General features: G+C 51.3%; 1 protein-coding gene across 1 annotated transcript in view; it reads left to right on the top strand.

The window, feature by feature from the left end:
• The window catches only part of NEK11 (NIMA related kinase 11), a 968,483-nt gene that overhangs the window by 648,907 nt on the left and 306,298 nt on the right, over positions 1-13,278 (top strand). The window contains exon 11 of the mRNA XM_078663876.1: positions 10,301-10,439. Coding sequence (XP_078520002.1) covers positions 10,301-10,439 — 139 coding nt within the window. The remainder of the gene's footprint in view (positions 1-10,300; positions 10,440-13,278) is intronic.

Genomic DNA, 13,278 nt, shown 5'->3' with positions numbered 1-13,278 from the left:
CTAGATGAGGATGTTTAGTATAAGTTAGGTACAACATGTATTAGAGTTTTGTTAAAGTCAGGCTCTCAAACTTGTTGCTAAGAGTATGTACCTAAATGTCCTGCTGAATTTTTGTATAAATTGTTGATTATGCAATTAAAACCTTTTTTAATTTCATACTTTAATAAATACGGCCGGGCGACTAGCGCCCGCCTTCCAAAAAGTAAAGACGTCTCGTGTCCACGTTCCTGGGTATTGGGTGCCGGATTGGGGGGGAGGCGGCAGCTAGTCGCTGACCATGTGAAAAGGGGGGGCCCTCGGCCCCCCCGCACGCATGGCGGCGCGGCGACCGTCGCCCCCACTGTCTCCGTTGTTGCCATTCGGCGGTGGGGGCGTGCCCTGGGGGGCGCGGCCCACCGCCGATTGGCTGGTGGCCCCCTTGACCCGGATCCTGGGAAGTGGGTCCGGGTCAGGGGGGGCGGGCTAGAGGAGGGGCCACCTGGCCCCTCAGGAATAAAGAGATAGGGAGCGCCCAGGAGACCCCCTTGTCCCTGGACGCTCCCTCGCCGAAACGGTGTGCCCCGCGCTCGGGGCTTCTTTGTTTTCCCACCCACCATCCCTTGGAACAAAAAGTTTGGTAACAGTTCTTATCTCTGGTTGAAGGGTCAGTTCTGGATGTACGGTCCACGGGTCTCACAGGGTAATAGAGATGAACGGTTGGTGTATTTTGTTGATGCTTTTGTCTAGGAATTTTTTCCCCCTTTTAGCAAGTCATGTGTGAAGTGAACTGTATTTAATGCTATGTGTCTTTAGGCCTTTTTTCCCTTTGTAGCTATACGTTGATACTGTTTGAAGTGAACTGTATTTAATGCTATGTGTCTTTAGGCCTTTTTTCCCTTTGTAGCTATACGTTGATACTGTTTGAAGTGTACTGTATTTAATGCTATATGTCCTTAGGCCTTTTTTCCCTTTGTAGCTATACGTTGATACTGTTTTATTAGCCAGTGTAGCTGTCCTTTAGAATTTTTTCCCATAGGTCGTCGTATTTATTAGGTATGGGGCATGCGGTAAGGTCATTATCGGTGAGCACATATTTTGAGGTCTGAGGGGGCGGGCATCATCCTATGGAGGTTCCCGCCCAGGGGGAGGAGCCTGCGGGCCACTCCCACAACTCCAGGGGCAAGGTAATAGATGCTGCAAAGCAAAGGAGCGCGGGTAGGAGTAGTTCACGCTTTCCTTAGGCTGGTAGCCACCCCGCGCGCGTGGACTCATGACGCCACCGGCGCAGAGTAAGGGCCCTCCTTTAGTGGGTAAATGGAGTTCAGGGCGTAGACCGGGCAATTCCCGGGGTAACACTGCGCATGCGCACATCCAGAGGGGAGGCGCAGCTTGTAGGACCTGACACCGGTAGTGACCCTGCCATATGGCCAGAAATGTACAAAAATTCTAGATGAGGATGTTTAGTATAAGTTAGGTACAACATGTATTAGAGTTTTGTTAAAGTCAGGCTCTCAAACTTGTTGCTAAGAGTATGTACCTAAATGTCCTGCTGAATTTTTGTATAAATTGTTGATTATGCAATTAAAACCTTTTTTAATTTCATACTTTAATAAATACGGCCGGGCGACTAGCGCCCGCCTTCCAAAAAGTAAAGACGTCTCGTGTCCACGTTCCTGGGTATTGGGTGCCGGATTGGGGGGGAGGCGGCAGCTAGTCGCTGACCATGTGGGGCGCGGCAGGCGGCGCGCATAGCCAAAGAAGAAGACAAGAGAAGAACAACGAAAACTACGAACTTAACTGCCTTCCAAGTCCAAGACAAAGCAGCCAGGTGGCCAGGCCCGCCCACGCTGAGCTGCCCTGTCCGATTTCCGAATCCGAGTCCGAAGACCAAAGTAAGTCACTCAGAGTCTGTCACTCCGTCTCCGTCACCGACCGGCGGGGCAGGGCTGCTGCTGGCTGCCTGCCTCCAGGCCTGCTGCGTGCACTAATTAGTTGCTATCCTGTCGCGCATTTGCCTGCTTCTTATTTATGTCCCAACTTGTCACTCGTGTTTGTCCCTCCTATAGAACATGCTTTCTCGCTTCTGTACTTCTTTGCTCCCGGGGCCGCACTCAGTGTTGCTCTCTGTTCTTGCCTGTGTGCCGCTTCCCTCCATATTGGGTTCGCCCTTGCACTCAACCAGCCCCCCAACCCCTGTTGCTTCCTCGCCTGCTCCATTTGCCCTCGGCTGCTGCTGAAGAGAGCAAGCAGGCAAGCCTATATTATAATAGTTACAGTGCGCAACGCACGCCAGGGACGGATGGTAACGGGCCCGGCCTATAAACATTAATTATGGTGCCGTGGTGCGCACGCCCTACCTGCCTGGCCTGAGCCTTTTTTAAATTAATTAAATAGTTGGTAGTGGTACGCACTGGAGGCGGGCCGGGTCTTCATAATTAAAATGGTGCACGGGAGTGCTATTTTTATTTTGTATAGTGGTCATTTTCCTGCAGTTTTGCTCTTTTAGACTACTGTAAATAAAATGCGCTTTTATCAGCCAACGTAACGGTGTTCAATGCGTTGGTCTTGTTAAGATGAATAGCTAAAATACTAGATTGTTATTCCATCATGTTTTTAAATGTTCAGCATCACATGCTTACTTTCGTGAGCTTTCTATGTACTTATGACATATGCATCATCGTTATAGTTGCTTCAGTCAAGGAAAAAATGCGTGTCTCTGCATCAGATGTTTGGTGATTAGCAGCTGTCCTAAGCAGGTGTTACAAAAGGAACCTTACATTATTAATCTAGTATGTTTGCACTCCGGAATTTTTCAATCTAGCTCAGTTGGTTGATGCACCTGTTACAATGATGCAACTGTAACCTAATGGCCACTAGTTTGGAATCAAAGCAAGTTCGGCTCAGCATTTCATCTTTCTCATGCTGAGAAGATGAGCACCATGCCTCGAAATTGTTTGAACACCTTCTGGGGCCTAATCCATTTTTAAAATAAAACGTGTTCTAGCATCACTTCGTAATGGACATACACAGGTGATATTCACGTGGCTCCTTGCTCGTAGTGGGGAGTAGAATCAGGCCAAGCCCCTCTCCTGTGATAACAAAAACAACATTCACAGGCAACAAAATACACATAAATGAGAGAGCTGGACCAAAAGCAGCAGAGTGCGGATCATCCTTCTCTTGCTCTGTCAGGGTAAGCTGCTGTCTGCTGAGCTACAAATGGGATCACATCTGAAAAGAACCCACCCGAGAGAGGAAGTGTAAACAAACACAGCACGGTGTAATTTAGATTGATTATTGCAGTGGATTCTCGTGGATCGAAGCGCTCTCTTGTAGTGGGCTCAGGTGCACCAATTATCCCTAGACACCTGCGACTGACCTCTGTCTTTTGGGGTCATGAGACGATGAGAGAGAGGCAATGTGACCTGTCATCACTCAAAGATCTCTAAGCAGTTGCAAGACCTGGCATCCTTGACGTGTTTTCCTCTGTCTTTTTGCTCTACCACCTGTATTTTTGATGTTATGCTGGACTTCTTTTTTGCTGTTTTATGTACTCCGTACACTTTACCACTGCTAATCAGTGCTCAAGTGCAAATGCTACCTCTGTCATTTTTAATTCTGCTGGGTTCTCCATAATTTGCATATTTGATTTACTGGTAAGTCCCTAGTAAAGTGCACTGTGTGTGCCCAAGGCCTGTAAATCAAATGCATCTAGTGCGCCTGCAGCAGTGATTGTGCCAACCATATAAGCACCATATAAACGTGTCTCCAGCCTACCATTGCAGTGCCTTTGAGTACAGTTTTAAACTGCCAAGTCGACCTGGCAAGTGCAGTCTCTTGCCAGGCCCTAAGCCTCCCTTTTACTACATGTTGGACACCCCTAAGGTAGGCCCAAGACACTCCCAGGGGCAGGGTGCAGTGTATGTTAAAGGTGGGACATGTGTAGGTATGTAATACATGTCATGATAGTGAAATACTGCTAATTTCGTTCTTCACTATTGCCAGGACTAGCTCGCCAATAGGATATTATTGGAGCTGCCTTGTATGTTTGCTGACTGGGAACACATTTTAAACCTAGATTGAGGACAGATTCCTCATCCCTTGTCAATACTTTCGTGGATAAATTGACTACTGTCGATGGTGGGATTTCTATGATTTGTAAAAGTTTCTGCGCGCGGGGCGCTGTAGAGTGCGGGGCGCTGTAGAGTGCGGGGCGCTGTAGAGTGCGGGGCGCTGCGTTGCACTGTAGAGTGCGGGGCGCTGCGGTGCGCTGTAGAATGCGGGGCGCTGTAGAGTGCGGGGCACTGCGGGGCGCTGTAGAGTGCGGGGCGCTGTAGAGTGCGGGGCGCTGTAGAGTGCGGGGCGCTGTAGAGTGCGCTGTAGAGTGCGGGGCGCTGTAGAGTGCGGGGCGCTGTAGAGTGCGTGGCGCTGTAGAGTGCGTGGCGCTGTAGAGTGTGTGGCGCTGTAGAGTGCGGGGCGCTGCGGGCGCTGTAGAGCGCGGGGCGCTGTAGAGTGCATGGCGCTGCGGGGCGCTGAGAGTGTGGTGCGCTGTAGAGTGCGTGCGCTGTAGAGCGCAGGGCGCTGTAGAGTGCGGGGCGCTGTAGAGTGCTGTAGAGTGCGTTGCGCTGTAGAGTGCGGGGCGCTGTAGAGTATGGGGCGCTGCGGTGGGCTGTAGAGTGCGGTGCGCTGCGGGGCGCTGTAGAGTGCGGGGCGCTGTAGAGTGCGGGGTGCTGTAGAGTGCGGGGCGCTGTAGAGTGCGGGGCGCTGTAGAGTGCAGGGCGCTGCGGGGCGCTGTAGAGTGCAGGGCGCTGCGGGGCGCTGTGGAGTGCGTGGCGCTGTAGAGTGCAGGGCGCTGCGGGGCGCTGTGGAGTGCGGGGCGCTGTAGAGTGCGGGGCGCTGTAGAGTGCGGGGCGCTGTAGAGTGCGGGCGCAGTGCGTGGCGCTGTGGAGTGCGTGGCGCTGTAGAGTGCAGGGCGCTGCGGGGCGCTGTGGAGTGCGGGGCGCTGTAGAGTGCGGGGCGCTGTAGAGTGCGGGGCGCTGTAGAGTACGGGGCGCTGTAGAGTGCGGGGCGCTGTAGAGTGTGGGGCGCTGTAGAGTGCGGGGCGCTGTAGAGTGCGGGGCGCTGTAGAGTGCGCTGTAGAGTGCGGTGCGCTGTAGAGTGCGCTGTAGAGTGCGGTGCGCTGTAGAGTGCGGTGCGCTGTAGAGTGAGGGGCGCTGTAGAGTGCGGGGCGCTGCGGGGCGCTGTAGAGTGCAGGGCGCTGCAGAGCGCGGGCGCTGTAGAGTGCGGGGCGCTGTAGAGTGCTGTAGAGTGCGTTGCGCTGTAGAGCGCGTTGCGCTGTAGAGCGCGTTGCGCTGTAGAGTGCGGGGCGCTGTAGAGTATGGGGCGCTGCGGTGCGCTGTAGAGTGCGGTGCGCTGCGGTGTGCTGCGGGCGCTGTAGAGTGCAGTGCGCTGTAGAGCGCGGTGTAGAGTGCGGAGCGCTGTAGAGTGCGGGGCGCTGTAGAGTGCGGGGCGCTGTAGAGTGCGGGGCGCTGTAGAGTGTGGGGCGCTGTAGAGCGCTGTCGAGTGCGGGGCGCTGTAGAATGCGGGGCGCTGTCGAGTGCGAGGCGCTGTAGAGTGCGGGGCGCTGTAGAGTGCGGGGCGCTGTAGAGTGCGGGGCGCTGCGGGGCGCTGTCGAGCGCGGGGCGCTGTCGAGCCCGGGGCGCTGTAGAGTGCAGGGCGCTGCGGGGCGCTGTAGAGCGCGGGGCGCTGTAGAGCGCGGTGCGCTGTGGTGCGCTGTAGAGTGCGGGGCGCTGTAGAGTGCGGGGCGCTGTAGAGTGCGGGGCGCTATAGAGTGCGGGGCGCTGCGGGGCGCTGTAGAGTGCAGGGCGATGTAGAGTGCGGGGCACTGTAGAGTGCTGTAGAGTGCGTTGCGCTGTAGAGTGTGTTGCGCTGTAGAGCGCGTTGCGCTGTAGATTGCGGGGCGCTGTAGAGTATGGGGCGCTGTGGTGCGCTGTAGGCTGCGGTGCGGGCGCTGTAGAGTGCAGTGCGCTGTAGAGCGCGGTGTAGAGTGCGGAGCGCTGTGGAGCGATGTAGAGTGCGGGGCGCTGTAGAGTGCGGGGCGCTGTAGAGTGCGGGGCGCTGTAGAGCGCTGTCGAGTGCGGGGCGCTGTAGAATGCGGGGCGCTGTAGAATGTGGGGCGCTGTAGAATGCGGGGCGCTGTAGAGTGCGGAGCGCTGTAGAGTGCGGGGCGCTGTAGAGTGCGGGGCGCTGTGGGGCGCTGTAGAGCGCGGGGCGCTGTCGAGCCCGGGGCGCTGTAGAGTGCAGGGCGCTGCGGGGCGCTGTAGTGCGCGGGGCGCTGTAGAGCGCGGTGCGCTGCGCTGTAGAGTGCGGGGCGCTGTAGAGTGCGGGGCGCTGTAGAGTGCGGTGCGCTGTAGAGTGCGGGGCGCTGTAGAGTGCGGGGCGCTGTAGAGTGCGGGGCGCGGTAGAGTGCGGGGCGCTGTAGAGCGCGGGGCGCTGTAGAGCGCGGGGCGCTGTAGAGTGCAGGGCGCTGCGGGGCGCTGTAGAGCGCGGGGCGCTGTAGAGCACGGGGCGCTGTAGAGCGCTGTGCGCTGTAGAGTGCGGTGCGCTGTAGAGTGCGGTGCGCTGCGGTGCGCTGCGGTGCGCTGCGGTGCGCTGTAGAGTGCGGAGCGCTGTAGAGTGCGGGGCGCTGTAGAGTGCGGGGCGCTGTAGAGTGCGGGGCGCTGTGGGGCGCTGTAGAGCGCGGGGCGCTGTAGAGTGCAGGGCGCTGCGGGGCGCTGTAGAGTGCGGGGCGCTGTAGAGTGCGGGGCGCTGTAGAGTGCGGTGCGCTGTAGAGTGCGGGGCGCTGTAGAGTGTGGGGCGCTGTAGAGTGCAGGGCGCTGCGGGGCGCTGCGGGGCGCTGTAGACCGCGGGGCGCTGTAGAGCGCGGGGCGCTGTCGAGCCCGGGGCGCTGTAGAGTGCAGGGCGCTGCGGGGCGCTGTAGAGCACGGGGCGCTGTAGAGCGCGGTGCGCTGTAGAGTGCGGTGCGCTGTAGAGTGCGGGGCGCTGTAGAGTGCGGGGCGCTGCGGGGCGCAGTAGAGTGCGGGCGCTGTAGAGTGTGGGGCGCTGTAGAGTGCGGGGCGCTGTAGAGTGCATGGCGCTGTAGAGTGCAGTGCTATGTGATGTAGAATACTGTGTGCTGTAGAGTGGTGTACATTGTAGAGTGCTGTATGCCGCAGAGCGTTGTGTGCTGCAGAATGGTGTGTGCTGTAGAATGGTGTGTGTTGTAAAATAGTATGTGCTGCACTGCCCCTGAACCAGTAAGAACAAAAACGAAACTTTAAAACTGCAACAAAGTAGCACACTGTAGAAGCCTGTGTAAAACTGAAACTGACGAGGCAGGAGATGGGCTGTGCGCGCCCACGAGGTGAAATCCGAGCTCTGCGCTCGTGCACCTTTTCCTGTCCACATTCCCAATAACGGGCAACATTAGTTGTCGAAGCAGACTGCAACAATGCTTACGCATTGAAGCAGGTCGTGCTTCGACCTAAAAAATGGTGGGTCTCTCAAAGGCGCGTGGCTAATGTAATTAGGGGCGTGGCTTAACACACATAAGCTAAAAATCTGTGCTTAGCATATTGTGCCGCCCGTCTAGTATTTTGCTGTTTCTTGTCATTGCATCAGATATATGGTACAAATATCATAATATCCACACCAAGTCAGGACTATTGACTTTGTCAATGGTTGTTAGTTGCATGAGATAAATAAGCAGCAAGTATGGCTTGTATATGGTATGGAAAAAGCTTCCACTTAAAACCTTCGTGACACCACAGCAATGCTGCTGCTCCTGAGTTTCAAAAAGAGAAGGGAAATTCAGAGAGAAAATTACTCTCTTTAAAGGATTTCCCTCCCCTACAACGCTCACCTGGCATGACGTCATGCCATAACTTTTCCATTAGTGAGAAGTGAGCAGTGTGAGCAGCGCACATCTATGCGCCTGCTGTCAATGCAGGCCGGGAAAAAAACAGACCGCTTGTGCCAGGGCACCAAACAGAGCCCGATAGAGACCCGTTTTGAGGGCCCCTTTAAATAACTGCCGGTGCTCAGACCCGGTGAGACCCGGCCCACTTAAAGTCCTGGCCCCACGTGGCAGTAGCAATAAACTAGCGGTAATACCGTGAACAAAAACAATATAAAAAAACGTTGCCACATTATTCTCCAGCGCCTTGAGACCCTCACGGGTGAGTAGGCGCGCTATACCAACCCTTGATTGATTGATTGAGTTGAACACACAAACGGTGTCATTGGGCACAGAACCGAGCCGGTGCCACGCACAGCTGACATTTCACAGCGCTGTCTCCACAGTCACCAGCACAGCACACAAAACAAGACTTTTTTGAGGGAGACTTCATTGAGCAGTATGCACCCTTCTTCTTTGTCACAGTCCATACATCAGTTGTGGCTACTCTTGCATGAGGCAGTCAACCTTGCTTTGTTCTAACATTTCAAGTTGTTATACGGCACTTGATTGGCCTTGGTCCTCCACTGAGGCCCTCCACTGAAGGACCCAGGACTCACTATGAACTCCTGTTTGTGTCTCTCACCAAAAGGGTGAACTCCACACTGCTGAGCAGGTTCTGATTGTCATTAGGACAATCGGAGCCTTTCTGCTGGCTCCAAGTGAAGTGTGTATCCAGAGTGCCACTTCTACCATCCAAATGGAGGTTTGGGGCAATTAATAAGGGTGCCTATCAGTGGCGTAATGCAAAATGATGCCCCTCCCTCCACCGCGGAATGTGATTAGGGACTCCTGTTCTCCCTTGTCTCACAGATATTCATCGTTCTTTGACTCAACGGGGGCTTCCTGAAGGTTTGGGTGCCCGGCACTGCATGGGCCTGCATTACGCCCCCGGTGCCAATATATGCCGATGCTCAACCGTGTCCCTCCACTGCAGCGATGTAATTGCAGGTCACAGTGGACCATATTTTAATCTGGTAAACATTCAGCCTTATTGTCCAACTCCCTCCTTCATAAAACATGTAACTGACTCACAGTGGTATGTAAGGAGGCAGAGGTTGTACGAGTTTTGTAAGTCAGCTGCACAGTGAGGAAACTGGGTTACTGGGTGAGGGGGTGGAACCCTACTCAAGCAGAAACCACAGTTCCTGTCAGGGTGAAGTGACAATCAAATCCCAAATTAACCCGTGCTTACCTCTCTGGGAGCTTGGCACAAGAGCGGTCAGGCTTAACTTAGAGGCAATGCTTACAGTATTTATGCAACACTTCAAACAGTAATAAATTGAAAAAACAAGAAAATGTCACACCTATTTAGAAAAATAGAATAACATTTCATAAAATATTTTTAGACTAAAACAACAACAATTCTATCAGTAGAACAGAAGATATGCAATTTCAAAGTTTCAAGTGAATATAGTGCCTAGAAGCACAAAGGGCCAAATGTGTTTATCTAATTGCTCTGAACTGAGACAAAGTCACAAGATCAGGCTGACTGTGATGAAGCTTTGTTATGCATTCTGATTTAGAGTTAGAGCTGGACATTGTATCATGCATTGGTAAATTTGTAGCCAATCAGGAGAGGATTTGGTCTGACGGCTAGACTGCCAACTTTGGAGCTGGGTTCCAGCCTCACGGTCGCGTCCACATCCTGTGATTCTGGGCAAATCACTTAATCTCCCCGTGCCTACCAAAAAAAAAAGATTTGAATGTTTCCTTGTGTAACATAGCTGGTGCTCATGTAAAGCTCTCCAATACCTTCGGGTCGAGTTCGCACTATATAAATCTGCAAAAAAATAATTTTTAAATCAGGAAGCAGCAATAGCAATGGTCTATGATTGTGAGCCTTGCTACGTCTAGACTGATCACTAACTTTGCATTTTCTTATGAAATGTCTTGTAGGACTGATATTCTGTGTCTTTGTGTATGGAGGTGAAAGCACTTTCAGATTAGAAGGAGATGGCAACTGATCCTGTAACTTTTGTTTATCTAGAACGTTCTAGGGTTTTGATTTTTGAGATGGTAACCTAATGTGATGCATCTATGAACTTGAGCCCCAGCAACAGTCACTATGCTCTTTGGTCCTGAGCGAAGAACAGGCTTTTTCATTACGCCTCTCTTTGAAGCTCCATTGAGGTATCTCTGATACTCAACAGACCTACTCTCTCACTTATGTTCTGGCTCATGACACATTACCATGCCTCTTGTATGAAGCATGATGGCTTGAAGTCCCCCTACTGCACTCCTAAGGCCATGAAATTGATCACGGGGACATTCTCTTTGATGCCAAGAAACACTTTAATGATATGCATCAATTTTTCATCCAAACAGGGATCGGGGGAACCTGCACCTCCTTCCATGTCCCACTCTCAACCAATCACTGTGAAAGACTACAAGTCTATTGGGCACCACGATCCCCGGAATACCGAGACCCCAGACCGCCTGTGTTTGTCGGAACCAGTGGGGCAGGGTAAGAATTAGAACCTAGCGAAATTTATAAACTCAATGAAGTTTAACAGTTGTTATACTACATTAGAGCTAACATTCCAATAGACTTCATATATGTGATGCTGGTGTAACTTTTCCCTCCACCCCCATGCCTTATGGAAAAGTGGATATTTATATGTGTCTGATAAATATAAAATCAAGGTGAAAAGGATTAGACTTGCTTAAGGAAACAGATATTGAGCATATTTCGGAGTGTGTGTGCCAATCTTTAATTGTTTCTGGAACTTTCTTCTGAATACATTGTTTTGATTCTCTGTGATCTTAATATTTTGTTTTGATAGTTTTTTGCTTTCTCTTAGCTCTATTTAACTGCATTACTATTTAATGGAACTCAATATATTGACCGCACAAGGACAGAAGATTAAATTAGGTATACCGAGATTTGAATTCAAGGCATGACTGATTTTGGCACTCTGAGTAATCATGCTGATTACACTTACATGCAATGACTCTAAATGACAATCAATTTACTTAGTCAATAGTTATCCTGAAATCCGACCATTTCTGCCCGTATTACAGAAATGCTCCGGGGGCGCAACGGGCATTTGCGCCCGCTTTGTGCACCCCTGGGGCACGTTGGTAGAACAGAAGGGACCACAGACTCTTGTGAAGCCCCTTCTGTAATACAGATAACACTGGCACACATGTTGCTCCAGCGCTGTCTCATGAGGGCATTCCCTGATTTGCATGGGGGTGTACTACGCTACGTTCGCGGAGCCTGCATAGTTTGCGTTAATACGCGCTATGCGAATTGCACGTAGCACAGTGCAAAAGCGCGTAGCTGGCATTTTTTGCTTGCTCGCGGTCCTCAACGTCAAGTTAGCGACCACGAGTGAGCAAAATCAACATTCCGGCAAGACTTTTTCCTCGTTCGCGATCAGCAACATCAAGTTGCCGATCGCGAGCGTGGAAACTAAACCTCCCAGCGAGATTCTCAACGCGGGGAGGTCAGGTTTCTCATTGCAAGTGGTCGCGTATGCTCACGACCGCTCGCGATGAGAAAATACTGGTCTGCATTGAGAAAGCAGCCGCTCGAGTACAAATCTACTTGAACGGCAGAAAACGACTGCTTGCACTGTGCAAGATGCCGTTTTCAATGATTGCACAGTGCGGACAAGCGTCCGGCACTGTGCAATCAGTGCGAAAAGCATTTTCCCTACCGCACTACGCAGTTCGCGTAGCGTGAATAGTGCGAAGTGCACTTTGCGTAGCTATGCGTAGCGCTACTACGCAAACTAGGCCCAGGGTTAGGTGTGACCCCTTGCACATGAGGGAATCTCTTTACCTCAGCACCCATTCCGTATTATGGACATGGGCGCAGAGGTATAGACGCTGTTAGGAAGCGTACTGACAGTGCACCACAACAGATCAGTGTGCCCCCTGATGGCAGCCCTCTGGAGGGTGTACAGGGGGTCCTATGGGCCCCCAGACATCTCCTTGCAGGTGGGTACAGTCATTCACTCATTGCACCCGCCTGCAAGGGTATCTCTCTCCCCTTTTTTAAGTGCAGGCGTTGCCACCTGCACAGTGAAACACAGAGCGACTTGGAAGCAGCCGCTTCGTATTTCACTAGGATGCGCTGCCCCAGGGCAGCACGAATATGTGGCTGCCCTGAGGGCAGCCTTTCAATCTAATAGGGTGCACTTTCCCTGTTTGCGCACGGTGCAGGGCCCCTGAACTATCAGCTTTTACTTCTCAGGTTCTTCCACAGGAAGATAACAAAGTTAAAACAAAACGCTGTTGATAAAAACAATAAGAGGAAGTTTGCATCTCATATTACCAATTTATAAATAAAAGTATGCATATTGTGGTTTTCAAATATCTGTTTAGGCTGGAATTGGTTTTAGTACTCAGAACATTCTGTAGTACATTATGGCAAGTAGCAGGAGACATCAATAGCTAGGACTACCTATCCTCTTTATTTACACTTTTCATTATACAACAGATGAGCATATATTTTATATGACTGAACATTTAATCGTCATTAGAATAGTATATTTATGTAGTACACTATTGGTTTTTTCAGAGGTAAAATAAACTGCATTATTAATTGAGGTGGGTGACTACCCAGCTCAAGCAATATTCACAAACCTCATTAGCGTGAACCCTTAAAGTCAGTAAATTAACATGAGCTCAATTCCCTGGTAACTGTGGCAAAGAGCAGTCAGGCTTATCTCAAGGCTATGTGGAAAGTATGTATGCAGTATCAAAATAGTAATAAAGTCAAAATACAAAACAATAAAATCCCAAACCAACTGAGAAAAATAGAGTTATAATTTATAAACAAAATGACACTAACATGACAAAACTCCAATAAGGAGAATCAGAGATATCATTCTTTAAAGTTTTAAGTAGAAATAGCACCAAGAAGCATTAAGTGCCAATGATAGTCAAGCTTTTTGTATACATGTAGCTGGAAAACGAGGACAGTCGTATGACCCATGGAATTCCCTTCTTTGCCCTGGTTGAAAGAGGGAGCATTTCCAGTTCTTTAGTGCTACTCTCAGGTCTTAGACAGCAGGCCCAGTCCTCTTCTGTTCTTCCAGGAGTGTTCTGAAGTGGGTGCCTGGAGATGTCACATTAATGCCTAGCACATGCTCGCGGGCTGGAATGACTCCTGGTCATGCCCTAACAAATGGGTTAAAAGTTCACATGGCCAACCCTACCCACTTTGGGCATTTTCAATATGGGCTCTGAGGGCTGGGTGAGTGTGGCAAATGTAATATTGTACTCCGAGTGTCCTCTCACATCTAACACCAAAATTTAGTTAGAGGCAGACACTGTATTCACAATGAACACAG

The sequence above is a fragment of the Lissotriton helveticus genome, chromosome 10 (assembly GCF_964261635.1).
Source record: "Lissotriton helveticus chromosome 10, aLisHel1.1, whole genome shotgun sequence".
In the NCBI taxonomy this organism is placed as follows: domain Eukaryota; kingdom Metazoa; phylum Chordata; class Amphibia; order Caudata; family Salamandridae; genus Lissotriton; species Lissotriton helveticus.
The sequence above is the reverse complement of the archived record's forward strand: the minus strand, read 5'-3'. Positions and strand labels throughout refer to the sequence as shown.